The sequence below is a fragment of the Cnephaeus nilssonii genome (assembly GCF_951640355.1).
Source record: "Cnephaeus nilssonii genome assembly, chromosome: 1".
Classification (NCBI taxonomy): Eukaryota; Metazoa; Chordata; class Mammalia; order Chiroptera; family Vespertilionidae; genus Cnephaeus; species Cnephaeus nilssonii.
Window position 1 is genome coordinate 59,198,748 of NC_137072.1, and position 27,090 is coordinate 59,225,837.

The 27,090-nt window shown below is 37.8% G+C and overlaps 1 protein-coding gene across 1 annotated transcript in view; it reads right to left on the reverse strand.

Moving 5' to 3' along the window:
- Positions 1-9,610: 9,610 nt before the first annotated feature.
- The window catches only part of MMRN1 (multimerin 1), a gene marked incomplete at both ends in the record, with an annotated part of 46,217 nt that continues 28,737 nt past the window's right edge, over positions 9,611-27,090 (reverse strand). Inside the window, 3 exons of the mRNA XM_079773102.1 lie at positions 9,611-10,032; positions 11,209-11,355; positions 22,946-24,934. Of these exons, the coding sequence (XP_079629228.1) occupies positions 9,611-10,032; positions 11,209-11,355; positions 22,946-24,934 (2,558 nt within the window). The remainder of the gene's footprint in view (positions 10,033-11,208; positions 11,356-22,945; positions 24,935-27,090) is intronic.

The window sequence follows — 27,090 nt, forward strand, 5'->3', positions numbered from 1 at the left end:
AAGACTATCTTTTTATCTACATTTTTCTCTCAGTTTTTTTTTATCTGTCTGATGGTGCTGTGCAGGTTTATTATGACAATATGATATCTTTTGTCCTATTGTTTCTAAACCCCAATGTTAGAGTATCAACCAATGTCTGTCTGTGTGCAATGGCTAAAAGTAAATAAGCAGGAGTTTTCAGAATAGAAGGGTTTATTAGAGAATTGGCCAATCCAGAATACAGGCAAGCTCCTGCCTTCTTGACTCCCAGATGGCATATAGGCTACAGACTGTACTGGGCAATATCACAAGACACCACCGGTTACGGTTTCAGAGCTGTGTTGGGAGCTGATTGGTAAGGGTAATTAATCATTTCTTCAGGTCTTGGGTATATCTCTGAGGTCTGCTCCTGCACCCCTCTGTCTGGTCTCAGGGGAAGGTAGCCAGGAGGTAGATTCACTTTATACTCAGGAGCCCAAACATAACTTAGGTCAAGATGTTATCTTTAACCTGCCAGCGGTCCAGACCTTGAGACCACTGGTCAGGTCCCAGCTATTGTCTTCTGCTACCTCGGGGTTGCTGATTACTCAAGGGAAAGACTGTATATATCTGAGGGGTGGAGAGAGAGAGAGAGAGAGAGAGAGAGAGAGAGAGAGAGAGAGATGATTCATAGGGCTAGGATTTAAAGAACCCTTGGTTTCACTATCAATTTCATAAACTTTCTTGCTCTACTAATTCAGTTCATTTTATTCCCCCTTTTTTTCTTTGTTAAAACTCACATCCAACAATAAGTAGTTACTGAGAGTTTGTTAATTGTCTCCTCTTCTTTTCTGTGTGTTCCCCTTTACAATCTTCTTTCTAGCGTAATAGCGCTAGCCAATCATTGAATAATTGATAAGTCCTAAACATTGCATTTAATGTTTTACATGCATTGTCATATTGAATCCAATAAGAATCCTAATACTAAGTAGGAACAATTTTTATGCCTATTTACAGATCAAGAAAATGAAGCACAGAAAAGTTCAAGTCAAATAATTTGTGATGGAATATGAACTCAGTCGATTCATGCCCCTAATGATACCAAACTCAGGTTTGTCCGCCTGCTGCTTCAAAAGCCAATACTTAAGAGACAGGTGCTGATGTAAGAAAAGATGGTTTATTTGGGTGCTGGCAGCCCAAGGAGATGGCCATCTCTGTCCTAAATCCCATCTTAACATCTCAGTGCAGGCAGGGGTTTTTATTAGGAGGTAGAGGGAAAGCAGAACAAAGAAATCAGGGGAGGAGGTTTGAAGGTCTTTATGTGTAAGTCAGTACAGTCTACTCTATTCCAATGATTATTTTGAAACTGGTCAAGCAGAGGTCTTGTTTTTATGTTTGAAAGCCATCAAGTCTCCTGGAGCTGGAATGTCCGGTTGTTAGACCCTGTTTATATTACATATTTGTTAACAATTCATCTTTCTCAAAAACACTTTTACCAGAAACAATATTAAAAGACTGGATAGGTGATTTGCTATAAGATCATTTACCCTTCATAGACTACCTATCATTGTCAAATGCTTGTGAACACCAACTGACAACTGATGTCAGCCTTGTTAACAAGTCCTTTAAAACATTGTTATCGTGGCACCTAAATCTCTGATTAATTTTGGTTAGAGAAATAGATTTAAGGTAAATAAATAATGGTATCAGAATTTTTAGCAACATGCACATGGTCAAAGTATACTTTACACATGATCCCGGTAGCTTTCTACTTGATGTTGATCAGGCCCATGGATTTAATTTAAGGGTTTCACTGAATAGACAGATGGTTACAGGGAACCCAGTAATACGAGGGAGATTGTTTTTACAAACGAATATTACCCTTGCTATTTCACACACCTGTGTGTATAGATAGTGCAGTAATTTATGGCATCATTCCGTTTGATGCAATTTTAGTTACTTTCACAGGCAAAATGGTATATCTGTGCACAGTTAAAACATGTCCTTATGAACACTTCACTCATACATCAGGTCAAGCATTAGTAAACAAATACTAAATAAAGTTTACTATATTCTGTCCATTTGGCTGGACCTTGAGATTACTGAAAATAACAAAGATAATGTTAAATCCTTGTGAAATAGCTTTAATAAATATGTCAACTAAGTGGTACTGTAGGTTTCTGAGTCTAAGATTTATTTTCTTTTTTATTTTTTCACTGCAGTAGCAATACCTGAATGTAGATACTGAATGCCAATGTTTCATTATAATAAAACGCAATATATAGGGTTTCAGAAATCTTTTATTTTTTAAAATTTTAGTCATTTGCAAAAATAGGTTTGATTATTTAAAGGTCTATAAATTATTCTTTATTCAAAATTTCTATAATTTTAATCATGTTGCTTTAATTGCAATAGATTGTAAATTTGCAATAAAATAACAAGAGGGGAGGCTGTAACAGATGTTCTGTCTGCACATGTGATTGCGCCTGAGACAATCAAGAATTCATCATACTTAATCTTCATCAATTGAAATATACTGAACTTCAGTAATGCAAGGTCTGCACATTCAAAAGATTCTGACACTTAGGATAAAAATTTTTTTACTGGGACATTTTCTTTCTAAAGTGGCTAATTTACCCCAAGTATTTCTTCATTCTTTACTACAAGTAATTTTATTTAGTTGTGTATTATTTTCATATTATTTGATTATAAGGATGGCTATTATTTTTTATAGATGCAGTCATTTTAAAATGTATTTTTTGATCATTTGATATTTCTTTGTACATGACAAGTATTTCACCTAAATAAGTAAAATGTCATCTATGCTTAAACTGGATGCAATTTGTAAATAATTATGTTAAATTACTTCTTTGAAATGTATTACTCAGTTGGCAGTTTAATTTAATTGATTCAGGTAATTAGAAAATCCTACTGAACAGCACATTAGCAATAATATTTTCATTAAAAATACAATTTAGGCCTGAATCAGTATTATATACAATGGAAATTATTGAAAATATGGTACATTCTAGGCAGTGTTTTTCATTATTATTTTATCTTAGAAAATATGAGGTAAAAAATAAAAGAGGAAAAAGGAGCCATAGGATTTTATATTTGGAACATGCTTCAAGTGATAGTTTGTGGAAACGTGTAAGAAATGGAGGGCGGGAAGGAGAAAGGATAAGAGAGCAAAAGAGACAAAGTAAAGGTGAAGGAAGAGGAGTGCAGAAATAAGGAGAGAAAATGCAGGCAGTCAGAAACTAAAAGAATAAAAAGAAGAAGAGGAAAAAGAGGAGGAGAAGGAGAAGGAAGAAGTGGGAGAGGGGGTGGGCAAGGGAAAGGGAAAGAGAAGAAGGGAAACACGGAAAGAGAAGCAGGAAATTAAAAGTTAAAAGACCAAGGCTTTTCCTTCCACTTGCAAGGCCAGACGTTCTCCTGCTGACACTCTGAGGCTCCTGTAAAGAATCAAGCTGTTGGGTAATGAGAAGGTGAATCCTGCCTTGAGGTTTGCTCTCAAAGAAAAGGAGTGGGTGTGGGGGGAGAAATAGAGCTTCCTGCCAATGGGACCCGGGGAGAAGCAATTAGGTCTTGGCTAGTTCGCAGGCACTGCAGATGCCATTTGTCTGCACAGGGAATGGTCTTGATTTCTGGGTAAATGACAGCAGTTTGAGAGGCTCCTGAGGAAATGTGGGGAGTTGTGGAGGAGCACAGGGAAGGTGAACCTAGAGGTCAATGTAAAATGTAAAGTGAATGGGTGTGTGTGGGGGGGTGGGGGTGAGGGGAGCCAAAACACAGAATTGCCCTTGATGTATACCTTCCAGAATATCTTTCTATTCACTCTGAAATTTTTCCATTTTAATCTTGTATGATAGGAAGTGAAAACCAAAAGAATGTGCCTCTGACATGTATTCTGAAATTTTATAAAGACCCACGTGGGGAGAGAGAAGCCAAAATGAAACAGAAGTGCCGTGACGGTCTTTGTTTACTGTTTTCATTCATGGTATGCGGTCGAGTTCCTCGTTTGCTGTTAACATAGATCTCTGTGACAGGCTAAAACCCACTGGTGACCCGTCAGTGTGCCCACCATTTAAACAAAATAGAATCAGAGCTTATGAAACAGAATCATGATTCAAAAAATGTCATGACAGGATTCGGAAAGGGCAATGAAAGTCACATTCAAAAGACACGCAATCTCTGGAGGGCCTTTTAAATTTCATCTACAGAATAATTTCCATAATATTTAGCTGCCTTCTCAGCAGGATTAAAAAGATCTAAACAAGTTCTTTAAATAGAAAATCTACAATGGTACCATAAGAAACAAAGTACAGTGGGGCATTGAAAGGGGGGTTGAGACTATGGGTGGCCTCTCTGTAGGTTATTCTTTGTCACCAGCACATTACTTTGTGACAGATCATGAAAATTAGTGCACATAAATACATATGTGAAATTAGGATAAAAAAGAGCGCATGTTCTTGGCATACATTTGGTGTATAAGTAGCAGCTGTCTTTGTCAAAGTTTAATATTCTTTTTATATATTAAACTAGGGGCCCAGTGCACGAATTCATGCACCTTGAAAGGAACTGTGGGCCGTGAGGCTGTGGTGGGCACAGGGGCGGGTCTCGGCCTATCCCCGGTCTCCTGTCTGCTGGCAGCCCCGCTCCCACTGCCGCCGCTCCCACCCACTGAAGGCACAGAGCAATTGGGGCCAGCTCAGGCAGCGGGTGTGAGCGGCAGCTGCTGTCCCCATTACCCCTCAGGAGCAGGGGGAGGTGGAGAAGCCCTCAGGGGTGATCAGGGCCGGCAGCTGCCACTTGCATCAGCTGATGGTGCCAAGCGATCGGGACCGGTGCAGGCACCAGCAGCAGGTGCACGCTGCGGCTCTGGTGCTGGCTGTGGGTGCAAGTGGGGCCGGCGCTGGCAACAGGTGCAAGCACTGGGCAGGACCACGGCACACGGGAGCAAATAATTTTCAGTAACCACCAGAGGCTTGCCTCGATGACAGCAACCGGCACCCCGCCTTGGTCTGGTGCCCCCCGCTCATCTGCTCCACCATCCCACTGCGGCCAACACCCACCATGTTCCGCGCACACCCCCTGGTGGTCAGCGCACATCATAGCAATCAGCTGTTTGGTTGTTTGGTTGTTCCCCCATTCGGTCTATTTGCATATTAGCCTTTTATTATATAGGATTAACCATCTCACCACATCAAATCATTTTTGGAAATGGTTAGGTAATGCAAATAAATGAATTTTTCCTACATATGTTTTTTAGCAAATTGCTGTCATTCTTAATTCACAAATTTCATGTAGATTATGAAATAGACATGTGGTCCTCTTTATACATATTCTGCACAATTAATGCCTTTGTGGTAATGACGACAGCAAGGTAAATGAGGGGAAGTAAATGACAAAAAAATTTGGAAACTACCTGTAATTGTCTGTATTCTGGAAAAAGAATCTAGGGAGTTAATTTCTTCTTAGTTGCTAAAGTAAGCAAAGCAGAATAGCATTTATAAGAACATGAACTCCTTGGTTGTGTCTGTCATATAGTACTTTCACTCTTAAGTGGACTTAATACAATATTTGTTTTAATCAAAGACAGAAAATTCAAATAAGTGAATCCAATTTTTTTTAAATTTAGATTCAAATACAATGAAAATATACTGAAACACACACACACACTGACTTCTAGGTTGTGCCTTGTAGCATTTTCACTGTGATCTTCAATGGGGTTGATATAAATAGCTATTTGAATCTAACTACTAATAGAAAATCACGTTACAACCAGGATCAATTCTAGACTGGTATTCTTATGACTATGGATATAACATTTTTAAAAATTCTAAATATTACTTTATTAAACATTTGGTATCTGGAAAATGTTTGACTAAAGCCTGGCTTTGATAATTTATGAAGCAATCCATGAATAAATGTAATAAAAACTTCAAAATTTGGACTTTTTCCAGAGTTTTGAGGTTGTTTAATTAGGATGCCAGTGCAGAGAGATGAACATGACTTTATGATTGTTTTCTCTAAACACAAATGCAGTATAGCTTATTGAAGATCCTCACTGAGCTGTGGTAAAAGCTCTCAGGGGAAGGTGCTTTATAACACTCCTCAGCTCATTGACGAAACCCTGGGTTTGAAATCACTGGGGCAGCACACATCTCTACCTTTAACAGGGGAAATCAACCCAACATTCTGAGAAGAGTGGGCCTATCATTTCTGCTTTAATGTGTCCCACAGGTGCGCAGCAAGGATAGAGGATAGGCAAACAGCTTTGACTATTAAGATAAATTGTTACATTAAAAATTGCCTTTGATAAAGACAAACAATATTACTCAATTAGTTTCTAATGTGAAAAAGTTGACAAAAAGAAACTATAACATTTTTTTAAAAAAGGTACCAAGTTGTCTATTCATTTTCTTCATACTTGAATTAAAAGTGCATAAAAAAACCTTGTTTATATCATCCTATATAATAAAAGGATAATATGCAAATCAACCAAATGGCAGAACGACCAGTCACTATGATGCACACTGACCACCAGGGGGCAGAGGCTCAATGCAGGAGCTTCCCTCTGATGGTCAGTGTGCTCCCACAGGGGGAGCGCCGCTCAGCCACAAGCCAGGCTGACAGCTGGTGAGTGCAGCAGCAGTGGCGGGAGCCTCTCTTGCCTCCGGGGCAGCGCTAAGGATGTCTGACTGACAGACATCCCCCGAGGGCTCCTGGACTGCTAAAGGGTGCAGGCCAGACTGAGGAACACACCACCCCCCGCAGTGTACGAATGTCATGCACCGTGCCTCTAGTATAATATATAATACTGTATATTCCATACATTATATATCTATAATAATAAAAGCATAATATGCAAATCGGCTGAATGGCCAAACAATGGAACGACCATTCATACAAACTTCCGGACGACCTTCTGGACAAAGCCGGGGCTGCGAGGGCCGAGCCCCTTGCACGAATTTTGTGCATCGGACCTATAGTATTATGTACACTGAGTGGCCATATTATTATGATCTCTGAACACATAATAATCTGGCCACTCAGTGTATATCCTATATAATAAAAGGCTAATATGCAAATTGTCCCTTCGACCAGGAGTTCGACCAGCAGGCAGGCCAGCCAACTGCCCATGTCCCCGCCCCCTGGCCAGGCTGGCTGGACCCCACCCATGCAAGAATTCAGGCACCGGGCCTCATATATATATATGCTGAGTGGCCAGATTATTATGACCACCCCATCAGTACTTTGTTGGGCCACCTTTTGCCTTCAATACTGCAGTGATTATTCTTGGCATTGACTCCACGAGATGTTGAAAGGTGATGCGGGGAATCTGACACCATGCCTGATGAATAGCACTGTCCAGTTCTGTGAGATTTGATGGTTGTGGAACCAGCTGCCTGATGGCTCTTTTAACTTCGTCCCACAAATGCTCAATCGGATTGAGATCTGGTGATTGTGGGAGCAACCTAAGCAAGGTAAAGTCTTCCTCATGTTCTTGAAACCACTCCTGCACAATACAAGCACCGTGCTACTGAAGGGTACTGGGTTTGATTTCTGGATACATATGGGAGACAAATGATGGATATTTCTTTCACACATCAATGTTCCTCTCTTTTTCTCTCTCTTTTCCTTTCTCCCTCTGTCTCTCTATTCAATTGAAAAAAAAAATGCCTCTTGCCTCTTAGTTATTAGAGTCAATTTGTCATTTGTGTATTTTTACAAATACTTATAAAATAATATTAATAATTACAATTTCAAATACCAAAGCATCATTTAATGCTAAATGTTTATATCTAATTACAAAATCAATTAACTAAATTGTGCATGGCAATGACAAATATTGTCAAATCATTTACTTCCTTCTGTTATGCTAATATTAAAGAAAAAGCAGTACATTGAAATCACTGGAATCTATGTTGAAACGTATATTTGTAAGACAAAAATTCTATTTATTCTATGAGTCTTTGAAGAAATAAAATGAAAAACATTTTTAATTGTGATCAATTTTAAGCAGGGACTACAGAAACTATCAAAACTTGCCAAATATTTTGAAAATAGCACATTTGCCGAAACCAGTTTGGCTCAGTGGATAGAGCGTCGGCCTGTGGACTAGAGGCCCAGTGCATGATTGAATCATGCACGTGTAGGGTCCCCTACACGCTTTCGCTTTCGATCACGGGGGAGCTGGGTGCCTGTCCGCTGGTGCACCAGGCCTTTCAGAAGCCTCCAGTACGGCAAAGGCTTCTGAAAGGCCTGGTGCCTGAGCGGACAGGCACCCAGCTCCCCCGCTTTTGATGGTCTGCGGTGGGACGTGAGCTCGCTGCCCCAGAGGCCCCTTCTGTGCTGCAGCACAGCCATGGAGCAGATGCTGAGCTCCAGCCGCCGCTGGCACGCGACCTCAGTGTCCTGCCAGCCCAATCGGCCACCCCGGCCACCCCGAGTGTCCCCCCCCCCACGCCTCCTGGCCAATCGCGGGCATAGCGAAGGTACAGTCAATTTGCATATTTGTCTATTATTAGGTAGGATTATTACTTTACTAGTGCCCCGGTGCATGAAATTCATGCACGGGGGTGGGGGTTGTCCCTCAGCCTGGCCTGTACCCTCTCCAATCTGGGACCCTTTGGGGGATGTCCGAGTGCCATTTTAGGCCTGATCCCTAAACCAGTAGTTGGATATCCCTCTCACAATCCAGGACTGCTGGCTCCTAAACACTCGCCTGCCTGCCAGCCTGATCACCCCCTAACTGCTCCCGTGCCAGCCTGATTGATGCCTAATTGCTCCCCTGCCAGCCTGATCACCCCCAACTGCCCTCCCCTGCTGGCCTGGTCACCCCCAACTGCCCTCCCCTGCTGGCCTGATCTGGCCTCCGACTGCCCTCCCCTGCTGGTCTGGTTGCCTCCAACTGCCCTCTCCTGCTGGCCTGATCGCCCACAACTGCCCTCCCCTGCTGGCCTGTTTGCCCCCAACTGCCCTCCCCTGCCAGCCATCTTGTGGTGGCCATCTTGTGACGACGTGAGGGTGGCCATCTTGTGATGGTGTTGCGTGTGATGCCACTTAGGCTTTTATTATGTAGGATACTCTAATTATAGAAAGAGATCATAGTTAAGCATATTTCAAGGGTCAAATTCAACTTGCTTAATTTTGATTACAAATGAAAATTTTAATATATAAGACTGATCAACTCAACAGTAAATAGTAAATATCAAAATTAAAAAGAAACACTTCTCAATCTTAGAGTAATTTATTTGAATTTATATATGCAGAGAATAACACAGTTAATGTTTTTGGGTTTTTTATTTGGAAGACTTCTGTGACAAACAATATTGAGTGATTACCATCTTATATTACTTGACATTGAAATAATTTCACATGAGAAAAAAAATAGTTAAGCTAATACATGCACTTTATTTTCTGTTATACTAAATCTCTTTAGGAGCAAGAACCCCTTCGTATTCAGGTTATCTAAAAAATATTCAAAAAATTTTGTGAAATAAACAAACTCAGTCTTACTCAGATTAAAAAAGAAGCTGATTTTCATGTTGAATGGAAAAACTAGGAACAGCAGATGTGTATGCAAAGGTAAATAAAAACACTGGCTGCTTCTCAGTAGGGGTGAGAGTCTGCCTTTCACGCCAATTTATGTACGGTATAACAAGTAACCACTAAATGTAGTAGCGGGAGGAAATTTGGCTGGAATTGTTCCTTTTACAAGTCGCAGCCACACTTCCTGCCCATAATTTAATTCCAACAAGGCATCCCCAGTCAAAACCCTATCACAATGTATTTCACTGTTAGTATTTTCAGATTCAAATGTAAGCTTGTCTCTCCCATCAACCACCAAAAATCCAGAGAGATGAGCACTAAATGACTCAATGGTATACTTAAAAACATATACCCCTAGATACGGAATTCTGAATTTTCCAGTTCTTGGAGTATATGAAGATCCGTAATTGACCTCCAAATTATTAAACAGAATAGGACCAGGTGTAGTCATTCCATATGTATGAGATGCAAAAAATGCCACCATCGGTGCGTATCTGTAAGAACCTTTGGAAAAATCTGTAAAAGGAAATAAATGGAAAGAGTTAATTTTTATGTTTTTACCTTGTTTTGCCTTTCCTCGTATCTTTATCATTTGTCTCAGTTACACAAAGGATTAGCAGAAGTAAAAGGTCATTCATTGTATTTAACAAGGGCAGGTGTGTCTGGATGCCTGCCTCTTCTCTTGGCTGAGTTACCAGAAAGCAGTTTCTCTGAGCCTCAGTTTCCCCGTTTAGATCAGGACAGAACTAGAACGATAATAACATTCTACCTCCCTCATAAAAATGCCTCAAAGATTAATTTGCATATTGCTTTGATCTCTCCAGGGATAAAGGAATTCAAAGCACTCGATGATTATTATGGTATGCCGGAATGTTTTAAGGCCCCTTGAAGGCACTGAAGCTGACATGATGCAGAAACAATTTTTCCAGCACCTTGTCAAACAGTTTCTAGAGGCTAAACGAAAACCAAATGAAGTCATTTCACTATAGAGAAGTAGACAAAAGGAATTTTCTATGTAATTAATGCCAAATGTACTAACAAAGGCTGAGATTTAAAAATAGACTAAAAAAATGTACTCTTCACTATGCAGCATATTAAAAGCCTGCTTTGAAGTGTTTTTTTGCTCTCATTAAAGAGAATGCATTTTAAATGTAAAAAGAAATCAGAAATGGCACACGCTTCAAGTAAATTTATAGCAACCAATAATTACAAAGGTAAATGGACAGAAAAGGCACCTTATTCTACTCAATACATTTGAGCATGTGCTATCAGTCCTTACCTAATCAAAAGGCCCTATTAGCTCAACCTTCATGGAAGATATGCTGTAGTGATACACGCTTATGAAAGTTTCATTTAAATGGCCATGTCTGATAGGAGTCAAAGGTGTACTGTTTAACAACTTGTTTAAGGAGATTTTCTTTTAGGATGCACAAGGGGGGGGGGGGTGGGAGTTGCCTCTATTATGCCAATATCGAAAATTTCAACAAGTGTACATCAATATGAATCCATCTGACAAAAAGAGACATTTCCACTTGTAAATCATGTGCAGTATCCAGTAAGTTTCCGAAGTAAAAGGAATGAATCCGCAAAGGAGGCCAGATTAAGCAGGCTAAAGTGTTCCTTCGTAAACATTTCTAAAAATGTTTTTGCACGAGACACTGAATGAACCCACCGGTGCGGGCACTGTCTTACCTGGAGCTAACGCGTTTTCCTCCACCAGCTTGACCGTGCAGTTGTGACCAGTGAACGGGTGCCGGCAGGCGCAGACGAAGCTAGTCCTCCCGTTTATGCACGTGCCCCCGTTCTGGCATGGGGACCCACTGCACGCTTCTTCTGCTACTGAAAAAGAGTCCACATAAAAGAGGGTAACGGTAACCTACTTCCTGTTGGTTTCAAGTCATCATTTGCAGCAGAATCAGAAAAAAACATTGATGACAAAGAAATAAGAAAAATGAGTTCTCAGGTCCAGCCGCCACCAGTACAGTCACGGGACTTCATGCAAATCCCTGAACTCTTCGAGGAGCTCTCTTTCCTGCTTCTTGGAAGTGGGAGTAATTCTGTGACCCATTGAATTTACTGGTGTGGAAATACGAATATTTGGTCAGCTGTAGAACAGTATAGGATCTGGTCACAGAATCATGTGTGTTTGGAATTGGTACATGATAAAGGTAATATTTCAAGTCATTGGAGAAGCAAAATGTCTACTCAACACATTGTGTGCAGATATTTGGATATCCATAAAAACATGAATTCCACATGTACAAAAATACTACATGTTTAAAAAAACTCATATAATGGCATTACTGTTAAATAAAAGAAATATCTCTGTAGAGATTTTAAATTTTGGAAAACTCTTTCAAAGCCAAACAAAACAAAAACCAGAAGCTATATACGAAAAAATGTTTTAAGTTTGACCACAACAGTATTAAAACTCATTTGCAATAAAAGCCACCATTATCAAAATTCAAAGATAAGTGACAGATTGAGAGAAAACAAAATAATAGACACAACAATCTAATGACTAATATCCATAACATATGAAAAGTTCTGACCAATTAAAAAAAAATGTAACCCCTTACAAAAAGGGAAAAAAAAATGGGCAAATGATATGAATAAATCACTGAACAAAAACATGAAAGCTCACGAAAAATTCTAAAAGCTATTCAACCTTACTATTAATGAAGGAATGATACCACCACCATCATTTTTATAACAGGTGGCAATATTTAAAAAGATAGAAAACATTCCATCATGGTGAAATGAGAGAAATTGAGCATTTTTACAGAATGCTGGCTAGAGCTTAAGTTGTTAGAACCTTTGAACAGGACAATTGGGGCCATATTTATTAGAATTTAAAAGGATAATTTGCTTTGAATCAGAAATTTCTTCTGGTAAAATGTATACTCTAGACACACTTCCTAAGTATACAAAGATAACGGGTCAAGAATGTTCTTTATGCCATCATTTGCATTAGAGAACAATTGTAACACACCTAAATGACCATTGATGTGGGACTTGTTAAATGAATTACAATATATTTTCACTAAGAAATATTAGACAGCAGTTAAAGAATGAGGCAGATTCCTCAACACATTTGATTTACTGAAGACAACCAGTTCACTCATTAGAGTTTCACTTATTTAGAAAGCCTCAAATTCTGAATATGGTTATAAACATGATACATAATTATGTAAATGCAGAGAAAACATGGGAAGAACACATACTACTGGCCACAGTTATCACTAGGGCACCACCTTGTGGCAATAGTGTAAACACTTTACAATCTACTCATTTCAACAATTTTTAAATTTAGGGTTATTTGTCTTGTTTAACATTTTTCTCAAGAAGTGCGATCTATAAATACTTTATATAGATTCTGCTTCATATTTAAATAATTAAATTTCACATAAAATGTGACTTGCATGATTAGAAGTTTTGGCAAAGAAAATATATATTACTTATGCAATTAGAAATTGATTTAAATTATTTTGGTATATTCTCTGAAATACCCTGTAAACTATTTTTCCGACAAAGATACATATAAAAAATATTACATGTGTAATGTATTTTAACAAATGTTTTAAACCAGCCTACATTTCTGCAACCATGTGAATAGGTTATTAAACCCTTCCATTTGCTGTTAGTTATCATTCTAAAACCAAGCCCATTATTTGCTGGCTTTAAAAATCTTTAATGACTCTCCATTACCTAGAGAAATGTGAATTCTTTATGTCAAAGCACGGGCTTTGTCTGTTTTCACATTCTCTAAATCTAGCACAGTGATCAACTCACAGGATAGTATTCAATTAATGTATTTCACTGGAAATGAATCAACTGTGAGGTGGAGTTGATGGAATACTGAATTATTTATGTGACCTGATTAGCTCTGTAATTCTTATTTTCCCAGATGGGAAAATGCCACTGTCACCTGTAGACTTGACCCTGCCCATGAATCAGGGATCAATGACAGAAACCAAGAAATCTGCATTGCTATGGATTCTACTGTGATTCTCCAGGACCAGGGCCATTGCCTTTTCTTTAATGTTCAGGCTGCACATTTCATTTTTCTTGCCCTTGTGTTCCATTACCCCTAAAAACAGGATCTTGCCTTGTTCTCCTTCCTTGAGTCATTTCAGAGGGTGCCATTTTGCCATTTATTTCAATTCCTTTGTAGGGTCGTTCATCTAGAGTAAAAATCCACTTGATCCAATTGGGACCTGCACTTTCTCCTATTGCCGTGGTAGCTCAAACTTGCTGAGACCACACCTGGTTTGCCTTCTAGGATATCTGTCATTGTGCCTATAGATTATCTGCTGGGGTACCTCACCCACTGGTCTGCACCCGCCTGCTGCTTGTGTTTTAAGTTGCTTTTCTTGCCTTCCTTGATGTTTTAGGTACCTCTGGTCTCTGAGTCCAATATGACCCACATTACAACACATAAAAGTATTCCTATGCTTCCCAGAACTGAACATACTGTGAATTGAGTCTAAATCAGAGCAAGCTAAGGTAACAATTATCATAAAGAAATGACCTTACACTTCTGTTAATGTTCCATAAGAATTAAATGTTCATTATCTATTTTTGTACTTGAATCACATTGTGTCATAACAAAATGTCTATGTTCTGATGTCACAGATAGTCTTTCAAAAATTCCATATTTATTTAATTCATTTTAACAAGAATTCACAATTATTATTGATAACTAAATGTATCTTATTACATTTGACTTATCCTCTCTAGTCTTTGTTTTAATTCTATATGCAATGTTTTAACCACCCCTCCCAGCTTTTTTATATTTCCCAAAGTTATGTTTAATGTGTTCATCCAAGTCATCAATACAAATACTTTATGAATCAGTGTCAAGTGCACAGCTTTATAACACACAACTAAAGATTGGTTGGCACTGATTTGTCAACTGAAACTATTTGTACTTTGTTATACAAGCTACAAATCTACTTTTGTGAATCACCTGACTTGCATTTTTCTACTTGATTTCTAAGATACTTAAAAATGGTTAGGTACCTTTATAAATTTCTGTGCATATCTGTGCTCAACAGGCAGTTTGTCCTTGAGTTAACAACAAAAATAAGACTTAAATACAGCATCATTTTCTTTTTGACAACTTCCCTATCCCAGTCAAAAGGCTTAATTATATATAATTCTCTTATCATCTGACCTCGGCAATTTGGTTATTAAATTTGCCACACTATAGTGTAATTACTCCCATGTCCTTCTTACTTCCAACTCGAGTGCAAGCATTTGTGAGGTCAGGGCTCAGGTCTTTTATTTCTTAAACTTTGTGTCCCTACTGAATAGCACAGCGCCTGACATACAAAAGTGTTAAATGTCTTCCTGAAGTTGAATAAACAAAGTAATGAAAGATTAACTAGATAATCACATCAGTCTTATCCAATACTTTATCCCTTCTTCACAGTTTCTCAAAAATTACAAGGTTTTTTTAAAATCACCAATCAATATTTATTGTGCAATTTCAATAGTTATTTGTGGAATCTTGGTTTAGAATGAGTTTTCATAGCCATTTCAACTGCCTAGTTTAAGCAAAAAGTAACAATTTATTTAGCTATCTATAAATTTCATGATGTTTCTTCAAACATCGAAACACTAAAAGTGTTGATGATTCATATAATTTTACAAGTATTCTAAACTTACACATATTTTATATATTATGCATTTTATAAAATAATCAAAATTATTAGATTATCTGGAGGAAAATGATTGAAACAAAGTTCTTTCAATATACCTATGATGGCTGTAAAACTAGAAACTAAAGGCAAAATAATGATAAAGGATTTCTCAGTCGCCAGGATTGTGTGAACTTTAAGAGGAGACATGAGTTAGTGTTTTTGACACTGACTGGGTTTTCGTAGCTTACAGGAGGCATGATGTCACTGGCATGGTTTTCTAGAGACCTGACTCATTTCAAGCACACTTTCCACAACTTCTCCACCTCGGGCTTCAACCCTCTTCAACTCTTCCCAGTCCATTTATTTTCCGTAATGCAGATCAGTGCAACTTGTAGAACAGTTCTGCCAACTCAACATTCTACTATTTTGTGCAAGTAGTGTAACTAATCTTTCAAAATGTATTCCCCTGATCTGAACATGACTAAAATTACATTGCCATTGTCTTGGAATGTTTCATAAGTCTCCATTTGTTCTGGCTTTTGCTTTCTGAACCCTGATATGTGCTCAAATTATACTTTTCTATTAATCCTACTTCCATATTTCATAAATGTTCATGTTAAATTTGAAATGATTGGAGAGCTCCCTACATTTTCAAATCACTCTGCCTTTGCTAACATTTGCCATTCTTATTATAATTACTTGCTTAATGTATGAGCTCCATTGAGAGGAGAGACTGTGTTGAATTTACCACTCTATCCACTCAGTATTACTCAGTACTCATTCAGAATTTCCTCATTAGGTTTCTGATAAATAAAATGAAGGGGCACATTGTATTGATATCTTCTACTTCATTCTTATTTTTATTTATATTGTACACAATATTAGAGGCCCAATGCACGAAGATTCGTGCAAGAATGGGCTTTCCTTCCCCTGGCTGCCAGCACTGCCTTCGCTCTGGCTGGAGCCGCCTTTCCGCCTTCCCACACTGCCCAGGGGCCTGGAGCGGCTGGGGCGGCTGGGGCAATGCATCCCGCCCCTCCTCCAGCAGCTTGGTGCCTGCGTATGCAAATTAACCCAACATCTTTGTTGGGTTAATTTGCATACTCACTCCTGATTGGTTCATTGGCGTCACAAAGGTATGGCCAATTTGCATCTTACTCTTTTATTAGTGTAGATGTCATATATAACATTTTTATATATTATTTTACTTTTATTTTATTATTTATTTTAATTAACACTTAATTTATATTTTATTGCTTAGTTCCACTTTAGCATCAAGATCATAATTCTTTAAAAATATTTTTATTGCCGTGACCGGTTTGGCTCAGTGGATAGAGCGTCGGCCTCCAGAAGGGTCCTGGGTTCGATTCCAGTCAAGGGCATGTACCTTGGTTGTGGGCACACCCCCAGTAGGGGGTGTGCACAAGGCAGCTGATCAATGTTTCTCTCTCATCATTGATGTTTCTAACTCTCTATCTCTTTCCCTTCCGCTTTGTAAAAAAAATCAATAAAATATATATATTTAAAAATATTTTTATTGATTTTAGAGAGGAAGGGAGAGGGTGAGGGAGAGAGAGATAGATACATGAATGATGAGAGTGAATCATTGATTGGCTGCCTATTGCATGCCCTCCCCCACCAGGGATTGAGCCCACAACCTGGGCATGTGACCTTGACCAGAATCGAACCCATGACCCTTCAGTCCACAGACCGACGGCTATCCACTGAGTCAAACCGGCTAGGGCAAGATCATAATTTTTATTTCTTCATTTTAACAATAATTTTGTAGAAGGCAGATAACTGATCCCTACTTAGAGCAGAGCAGAGTTTCCAACAGATTAGTGAGGGAGGCTATCATTATTTATTACAAATAAATATGTTGCCAGGCAGGACTTGAACTTAGGTTTCCTGGTTCCAAAATCAGTGCTCTTTAGTCATCCCAACTGCCTTTATGCAGAGTCACAGAAATTAGAAATGGTTTCAAAGTCATATAAAACAGTTAAATATTCACTAGGCTCTTATTTTTCTCTCTCAAACTGCTTATATTCACAGCAATTATAATTTTAAAAGTTACATTTGGTATATGACCAAATCTTTTATCAAATGTAATCTTTCTTAGAAGAGAAGGGATTATTGTGAATAAAAGAGGTTTATTAAGGAGTGCCAATACATTTGATATATCTTGGGGGAAATGGTTAAAATAAAAAGTCAATGGTCTCCCAGCAGGAGCCTGGTATCCTCAGCAATGACGCTGCTGACTTTATATTACAGCAGGATTCAGCTCCTCTTGGAAGGCAAGCAGCCAAACTCTCTGCAGGGACAGGTCTGCCAATTGCTATACAAACAAATCTTCAAAGATGAATTAAAACCCTCTTGATGTCTATTGGAATATTGTTTAGAAAAAAATCAAATATTTAGAGAACCAACCAGGAACAGCTTATCATCATTGGCCTAGGAAGATCATAATTAGCATATCTGAACATAGGAATGGCTCAAATGGAAGTGGTAGGGATGAATACTCTAAATTTTGCCCTTCTGTGAATAATTGGTGGTGACTTGCAATGACAACTGCCTAATGATCAAACCATAGAAAAGTCAAACTGAGAAGTAGTACCTTTATTTCTGCCTGGTCAATGCAGAAACAAGGGGCCATATTTGGATCCCCTAGAGAAGAAATTCCCTGGGAATATCAACTCTTGCTGTATGGAATATTCAGATGTGGTCTGACTCTTGAACACATATGATATGATGCGTCCAACAGAAGCAAAAGGAAGAGAAAGGCAGGTGAATATACTCCACAATCTCTTTGAGTACAGAGGTTGAGGACTGAGCCCTGAGTCCAACAGAACAGGAGTCAGGCTCAATCACTTACTAGCTGCATGACCTGAGATAACTTTAATTCACCCATCGGAGGGTGAGTTTACTCATCTTCAAATAAAAATAATGATAGTTAGCTCATAGGTATTATTAAATGAAGTAATGTGTAGAGTATAATTTATACAGTGCCTGGGATATACAAAGTACTAAATAGTATCAAATATTATGTTATTATACTATTACTAGGCTTCAAAATAAATTAGGTATTAAAATTAAGAGTAAACATGTTTTATCTTTTAAAAACATGTTTATATGATTTTTCTTCCTACAAATTGCACATACTCTGCAAATGATAGTGGCTATAATCTGAATAATATTATTGTGAAATTTGTAAGATGATAATTATCTTGTGGTGTTAGTTATGTAGGGGAGCAATGTGGCTGCATGGTATTTATAATATAACTAGAGGCCCGGTACACAAAATTCATGCCCGGGGGTGTGTGTCCCTCAGCCTAGCCTGCACCCTCTCTAATCTTGGACCTCAAGGGAGGTCCAACTGCCCGTTTGGGCGACCCCAGTAGGATTGGGCCTAAATGGGCAGTCGGACATCCCTTTCACAATCCAGGACTGCTGGCTCCCAACTGCTCACTGCCTGCCTTCCTGATTGCCCCTAGCCGCTTCTGCCTGCCAGCCTGATCACCCCTAACCACTCCCCTGCCAGTCTGATTTCCCCTAACTTCCCTCCCCTGCAGGCCTGGTCACCCCTAACTGCCCTCCCCTGCAGGGCTGGTCACCCTTAACTGCCCTCCCCTTCAGGCCTGGTCCCCCCAAACTGCCCTTCCCTGCCGGCCTGGTCCCTCCCAACTGCCGTCCCCTGCTGGCCTAATCCCTCCTAACTGCCCTCCCCTGCTGGCCATCTTGTGGTGGCCATCTTGTGTCCACATGGGGTCAGCCATCTTTGACCACATGGGGGCAGCCATCTTGTGTGTTGGAATGATGGTCAATTTGCATATTACTCTTTTATTAGATAGGATAGAGGCCTGGTGCACAGGTGGGAGCTGGCTTGTTTGCCCTGAAGGGTGTCCTGGATCAGGGTGGGGGTTCCCTTGGGGTGTGGGGCAGCCTGGGCGAGGGGCCTGTGGTGGTTTTCAAGCTGGCCACGATCCCCGGCAACCCAAGCGGAGGCCCTGGTATCTAGGATTTATTTATTTCCTATAATTGAAACTTTGTAGTCTTCAGCAGAGGCCAGGGCAGGCCAGGAACTTGGCTTCCTCCATCACCAGGGAAACCCAAGCCTCCTTCTCTCTCCGTGGCCACAGCCATTTTTGTTAGGATTTATTTATCTTATATAATTAAAACTTTGTTGCCTTCAGTGGAGGCCTGGGCCGGCCAGGGTGTGCAGGAAGCTTGGCTTCCTCCATTGCTAGGGAAACCCAAGCCTCTTGCTTGCTTGGAGGTATAGCAGATGTATGGTCAATTTGCATATTACTCTTTTATTAGAAAGGATACCAAAAGTCAAAGAAAATACAGCCAAATTTATCCAGAGTATCAGTGTGTTCCACCCTGGTATTAAATAGGGTATCAAAGGAAGTAGTTGGTTTTGCAATTTATTTATTCTTGTAGAAGAACTTAGCCTGAGTTCGCTGGTTTAATTAATGTGAATAGACTTTACCTGCTCAGCTGCCTAATGAATGCCACCAGTGTTATAGCCCATAGAAACAGGGCTGGCTTAATGAGCATGAATATCTATGAACCCACTTAAAATTATGTTGCTGGTCCTACAAAAAGTGAATATCTACCCAAAACATTAAAGTAGGTCAATATATCTTTATTGCCCTAACATTGTTTTCTGTTATCTTTGCTGAAATAAAAATAAAGAACTGTTAATTAATTATAAGCCAAGATCAGGAAGTAATTTAACCAGGGCATCATTGCAAAAAAGAATCAGAGCTAAGCTAATTATTAGCCCATTAGGCCCCAACATTATAAGCGCCTAAGATGTATTCTTTACATTATAAAAGCCTACAGGTTCTTATGCTCTATTAAACTTTTTAACTCCATTAATTTTGAATTAATATTCAAAATTTTATACATACTGCATAGATCCAGGTATTTTTTAGTTTAGGGGGAAAAATGACGCAGTTTGCCTGGTATATGATTGTATATCCTATAGAGCTTAAATGAAACTCATTTGCAGTAATCACAGGAAGAGCAAGGATTAAAATAGTATAGAAAAAGAACAACTCATTACTTTTCCTAAAAGCATTATTATAGAACACCTGAATATTGAAGCACTACCTTTCTCCTAGAAGCATATGCATCTAAATCATTTGTTCTGATTCCACTGCACAAGGTTAGTTCTCCTGGGTCAGATTAATTTAAAGGGAACATAAATAAATACAATAATTTAAACAGTCAAGAGACAATTCAACTTTGTATATTTTGTGATTTTAAATATTATTATAAAAGCTTTCAGAGATTAAATGAGCCATGTTAGGATAAAGATCACCCTTTGTAATTAAAAGGCAACAAAATTTACCCAACTGAGTATATAATTTAACAACAGATATACACGGTGGAGGCAAAAGTTGTTCATATGGAAAATAATACAATAATAAATAGTAATACAAGAATGAATTCTGCATTTTCGCATACTCACAACTATAAACCTACTTTTGCCCCACCCTGTTTATGAGGGGAACACTGCCATTTTCTTTAGTAGGAATCAGTAGCTCTACTTTTCACTGTGGAAAGATTATTTAATATTACTCACATGCCAAACATATTCCTAAAACACTTCTTTCATCAGCGAGACTATTAGTTTATAGGCATTGCACTGAATTTCTCTTTCTTCCCAAAATTAGGCCCCCTCTTCAGTGTTTATAAACATCTGTTAATGGTACTGCTACTCTCTCATTTCCCAAGTTCAAAACCGTAAAATATTCTAGGTCTCTCCTTCCCCAAGTGCCCAGCATTCAAGCTGTGAACAGTTCACACGTTTTTGCAGTGATGCAGTCTGCAACATATTTCTACCAATAAGCTCAATAAAACATCTTCTGCACTCTCATCACTTGAAAGGAAGAAACACAGTTTCTTCGGAGAGATGAACTGACTTAAGGATCTACAGAAACTTACAGAAACAACGAGGACCAGAATCATAATTGGTTGAGCCATCAGAACATTAATGTTTCTACTGTCCCTCTTCTGTTTCTGTTGATTTTACTTTCACAACATTCCTCACCACTGTTCAGCTACCTCTTCCTTTGATCTGTCTCTTATTGCTCTTGCCAGGAATGTGCTAGCTGGTATTTCTAACTTCCTGTTTTGCAGTCAGGCTACACACTACTACTGCTAGCTTCATGCTTCTGAGACCGTTCTTATCGCATCCAAGCCTCTGCGCCATATTTTCAAAGACCACTTTGTACAAAATTATGTCTAAATGCCTTGTGAGTGCTATGATCTGAGTGTCCTGCCCAAAAAAATTAATATGTTGAAATCTTAAACCTCGAAGTTGATATTTGGAGCTGAGGCCTTTGGGAGATGCTCATGTATCCATGCCTCTGTTAGGTCATTAGGGTGAAGCCCTCATGAATGGGATTAAATTTTTGTTTTTGTTTTGTTTTAATAGCCCTTTTTACTATTTACTATTGTTGCTTATTTTTATTTATTTACTTATTTTTAATATGGACACTATTATATATGTCCCATTTCCCCCTTTTTGTAAACCTCTACCCAGCTCCTGCCCCTTATTCCCTCTGGCCATCACTATAGTGTTGTCTGTGTCTATGGGTTTTGCATATATGTTCTTTGATTAATCCCTTCTTTCTTCTTTCATCCAGTCCTCCCACCCTCCTCCCCTCTGGGAGCTGTCAGTCTGCTTCATGTATCCATGCCTCTGTTTCTATTTTGCTCATCAGTTTGTTCTGTTCATTAGATTCCACATGTAAGTGAGATTATATGGCATTTGTCTTTCTCTGACTGGCTTATTTCACTTAGCGTAATAATCTCCTAGTACAGGTCCATCCATGTTGTTGCAAAAGGGAAGATTTCCTTCTTTTGTAATGCTGTGTAGTATTCCATTGTATAAATGTACCACAGCTTTTACCCCACTCCTCTACTGATGGGCACTTGGGCTGTTTCCAGATCTTGGCTATTGTAAATAATGCTGCTATGAACACAGGGGTGCGTATTCTTTTGAATTGGTGTTTTTGGATTAGAGTTCTTATAAAAGAGACTCCACAGACATCCCTCACTGCTTTTACCATGTAAGAACACAGTGAGAAGTCACCAGCTGTGAACCAAAAAGAAGGCCCTCTCTAGAATGCAACCAGGCTGGCATTTTGGTCTTGGACTTCATAGGCTCCAAAACTGTGAGAAATAAATATATTTTGTTTATAAATCACCCAGTCTATGGTATTTTCTCATGGCAGCCTGAATAAACTAAAGATACTTAGTGGGACATTCATGGCCTTCTGTGATCTACAGAAATGGAATTCCTGCTTACTTATACATTCATTCATTCATTCATTCATTCAATCAACAAAGTTCCTATTGTATAACAGACATTTTGCCAGGTAATGCCAAAATGAATAAGACATATTCTTATCCTACTCATCAAGGAGCTCATGGTTAATACATCTTCAAAGAAAAATGTTCTGCAGGAGCAAATTTGATTGTTTTACAGTTTTGTCAGAAAAAAAGTTATGAAACATGTAGACAATATATATATACTGTGAGCACTTATTTTGAAATGATGCCTAATTTACATAGGATAGGATCAGATTCAAATAATACTTCAATGATCTTAGAATTACATAACTGTTTACCCAAGTTCTAGCAACTTCCTTTTTTTTTTCTTCTTTTGCAACCGCCTTTTCTATCTTATGGTGTTGCTAAACCATACAGATCTACTAAGTAACATTTGAATAGAAAGAGAGATTGAAAGTGATTTTTCAATGATAACTTACCAGGAGATAGAACGTTGTCTGTGTTTCTTTGGGTTCGGCCGATCAGGACAGTGCTAACATTCACTGCAGGTTTCTTAAGCGCATTGTTTTTTTTCAGCAATGATTTTACTTGCTTCTGAGACTTGAAAACATTTGCAAGACTACTAGACAATGATTGGTTTATATGCCAAGTTAAATTTGATAGAGCAATTTGAGTTTTTATTTCAATTATTGACTCTACAAATTCTCTAAGACCTTTCTGAAGAAGTTGAATATCTGGTAGGGAATCATTTATCCAGTGAGGTATGGTAGCATTCAGTTTTGATATACGTGTAGAAGCATTATGACACATTGTTAAAGCTTCATAGAGAGTTTTGTTAAGTAAAGAGAAGTTAATTGAAAGATGAATGGATTTTGCTTCCAGTGCCTTAAATCTAGAGTTTAATATTTGCTGTTGAAGAGCCTGGTCTCTCTCATTTGTGGCCACATTGCCTTTTTTTTGTAAAACATAATAAGGTATGAGCAACTTGGTTACTTTAGACTCAATGTCTTGCAACCGAGTTTCAAAATTTATGGAAATCTTTGTGGCTGAGAGTACTTTTTCCTCCAAATGATTCATATTTTCCTGGTATTCTATCAGTTGGGAAGTGGTTTTATTGACCATTTGATAAATCTTTTGGAAGTTGAACTGACTTAATTTTTCATCTTTAGGAATATCTGCAAGGGCCTTGGCAACTTGCAAAACAAAGTTATATCTCTCATTGTCATTGACCAAAATCTGAATAGAATCATTCAAATGTTGGAATTGAGGAATGAATGCCAAAATAGTTTCTATATTTTGGCTACATTTATCATGGAACTTGGGATTGCACTTTATTGTACTCACGGTCTCTTTTAACATATAGTTATCTTGAATGAAATCAATGGCATTATTTATAATAGTCATTGTCTTATTTAGGCCATCTTCCATTTCTAAGGCATGTTCATTGATACGTCTGTCTAAGGTATCACTACGACTCTGTACTTCATTTCTGAGTAAGTTGTGTCGTTTTGTAAGTTCTTTGATTAGAATATTTAGACTATTGACAGCACTAATCAGATTTTCCACTTTCTTTCTTGTAGCTTTTGCTTCTTTTGGTTGTTCAAATGTTAGTGTCTCTCCAAGTGATGCTCCCTGCTCAAGCAAGGGTTGAAGGATCTGCATATCAAAAGTCAAATCATTTAGCTGCTCATTCATTTTATCCATTTTATTGTCCATGGGAAAGATGACCTCAGCCAATGTTTGGTTTAAAACTTGTAAATTCTCTTCTGCATCCTTAATTTGAAATTTAAAATCATTTCTGCACTTGGATAACACGTCTTCCCATTCACTCTTGACAAATTCTTTCTCCATTTCCAAAGTGATGGTGAGATTGTTAATCTTGCTGTCTTGGGTGTGCAAATCATCAAACATTTGCAGCATCATCAAACCTTGCTTCTTTATATTCTCATGTAGAGTGGACAGGTACTCAGTGACATTATTGCTAACTGATTCTGCAGCTGGAACATTCTTCTCATGTGATACTTGTTCCATTGACAGAAGATGTTCGTGTACTACCTTCATTTTAGAAAGGGTCTTATTGAAGGATTCATAATACAGAATGTTCCTTGAGTGTTCCTGTTCTAGAGCACCTTCTAAATGAGTCTGCCTTGCTTCTAGTTCTTTAATAGGCTTGTCATATGTAAAAGTCATTTCTTGCCTCATATTCACAATGCGATTTTTCAGATCTAGTATATCAGTCAAAGTGGGTCTATTTTCCTGCATTAGAACAGACTTTTGCTGGACTTCTATTGAAACCACGGATTCATTAACTTGTTGAATTACGTGTTTGGTGTCTACAAGGTCCTTTGAGAGTTTTGATACAGTCTTAAAGAGCTGTGCTATAGTCTCTTCCATGTCATTTTGGAAAATTTTAAGTTGTTCTTTAACTATATCCTTTACCAGATCGTTAATGCTTTTAGATTTTAGACCTAGAGAAAAAAAGCAACAAACAATAATAAATGATACATGATTTTAACAATGTAAACTTTAGATATCTCTAAAAAAGATAAAAAGGCCGAAACCGGTTTAGCTCAGTGGATAGAGCATCGGTCTGCGGATTGGAAGGTCCCAGGTTCGATTCCGGTCAAGGGCATGTACGTTGGTTGCGGGCACATCCCCCGGTGGGGGGTGTGCAGGAGGCAGCTGGTCGATGTCTCTCTCTCATCGATGTTTCTAGCTCTCTGTCCCTCTCCCTTCCTCTCTGTGAAAAATCAATAAAATATATTAAAAACAAATAAAAAAAAAACACACTAATATAAAAAAGATAAAAAGTTTGAGGCCAAACACTAATAACATGTAGTAATAAAAATACCTCTTGACTACACTTATGTAATTTTAAAAATGTCTATAGTTTATAGATGGTGATCACTTCCTTAATTCATAAGTTTGAAGGGAGAAATCAATTGTGGTGTAGAACACACCAGAACCATGAATCTAACTTCCTCTGGACAAAACACATGAGGGAACTACTACTGTTTCCAGTTAACAGACTCTTGTATGCAATGATGCTAGGTCTAGTTTTAATCTTGTATGAAAATAAATGATTTGGGGCTTTCTGCCTTAGTAAATAATACCTAATTGTAGGTCATGATTTTTACTAGGTTTCTAGTAATTAAACTTCAGAGTCTGTGTTTTGAGCTTATAAAAACTAATAAATTGACTACAGAGAAATAATTTTATGAGACTCTTAAATGAGGAACAATATGAAATCATAGCTACAACATTCAACAATAGTTTATAATAACAATAAAATAATAATAAGAGGTTTGGAGCTCACTAAGGCAAATGAAAATAGGAATTCAAGATATACCTTAATTATTATACTATGACTCTAATTTTCAACAAAAAGAGAAGAGGTCACTTCCCACTAATGAAGCACATAATAATATATCCTGTATTAGAAAGCATGGGCTGATCATAAACCAAGAATTGTAAACAGTTCTAAAAATAGCATTAAAAAAGGAAGGATAGAAAAAGGGCCCTGCGCACTATTCAGAATTGTTTAGAATATAAAGTGAATATTTTAAAATTTAAAAATTCACAACAAAATGAAACAAAAACTTTGTTATAAAAACAAAAAATGAGAAAAAATAAAACATATTTTTAAGGCATATTTATAATACATATGAAGCACTTAAAATGGAAGGTATGTCCATTCCAAAACATAAGCAATGACTACAATGTAAAATACAGGTAACACAATTCAAAGAATTTTAAACAACAAGGTTTGAACAATGGTATATTAAGAAATGAGTAATAGCTACTATGAAGCCTATACAAGAAAGATGATTATAGGGCTAAAATGTAGAGTCTCTACATGTATATATTTTGTTAGCAAGTTTATAAAAGTATTTATGATGCATGAAAGACTTACAGAAAAAATATTATGAAAGAGCAATTATACTAAATAGAATGATGGATTGCTTGAGCATCTTGATATTATTTAATCTGGTTCTAAGACAAAGCTGTAAATGTTGTTTACATGAATAAATATTTTCCTGGAAATCCTAGACCCTAAAGATCAATGAGCAATATTGATATTTAGGTTCTAGAATTTCCAAAACACATACAAAAATTATTGTATGTTTCTAAACCTACTGAACACTGCAATAAATTTAAAAGGCAAAAAAAATATGTGAAAATCAATTTGTATGTAACAGAAAAACACACATATGAAGTATGGAATAGTAATCAATTACACATAGCAGCAAAGTACTAAGGAAAGGCTAAATTAATTAGAAAATATTACATAGCCACAATTAAGAGAAATTATACTGAAATAGTCCTAGCTTTTGTATTTAATAACATAAATAATTACACCAGAAAAGTTTCAAAGTATTTTTATTCTCCAAATTTTACACATTTAACCAGTCACCGATTTATAAAACAAATCTTCATTGAGTACATCCTATAAGCTACACAGAAAATAAAACTTGAAAAATTAAATTTCTGATATTAAAAATAAAATGTTAGCTTTACTGTGTGTAGGTGCTTCTCAACAGCAGTTATTTTCATTGAACTTTCTATAGGATTATTTAGTTATTTCCTGTTTGTTAAAATTGTCTTTAGCCCTGGCTGGGTTGCT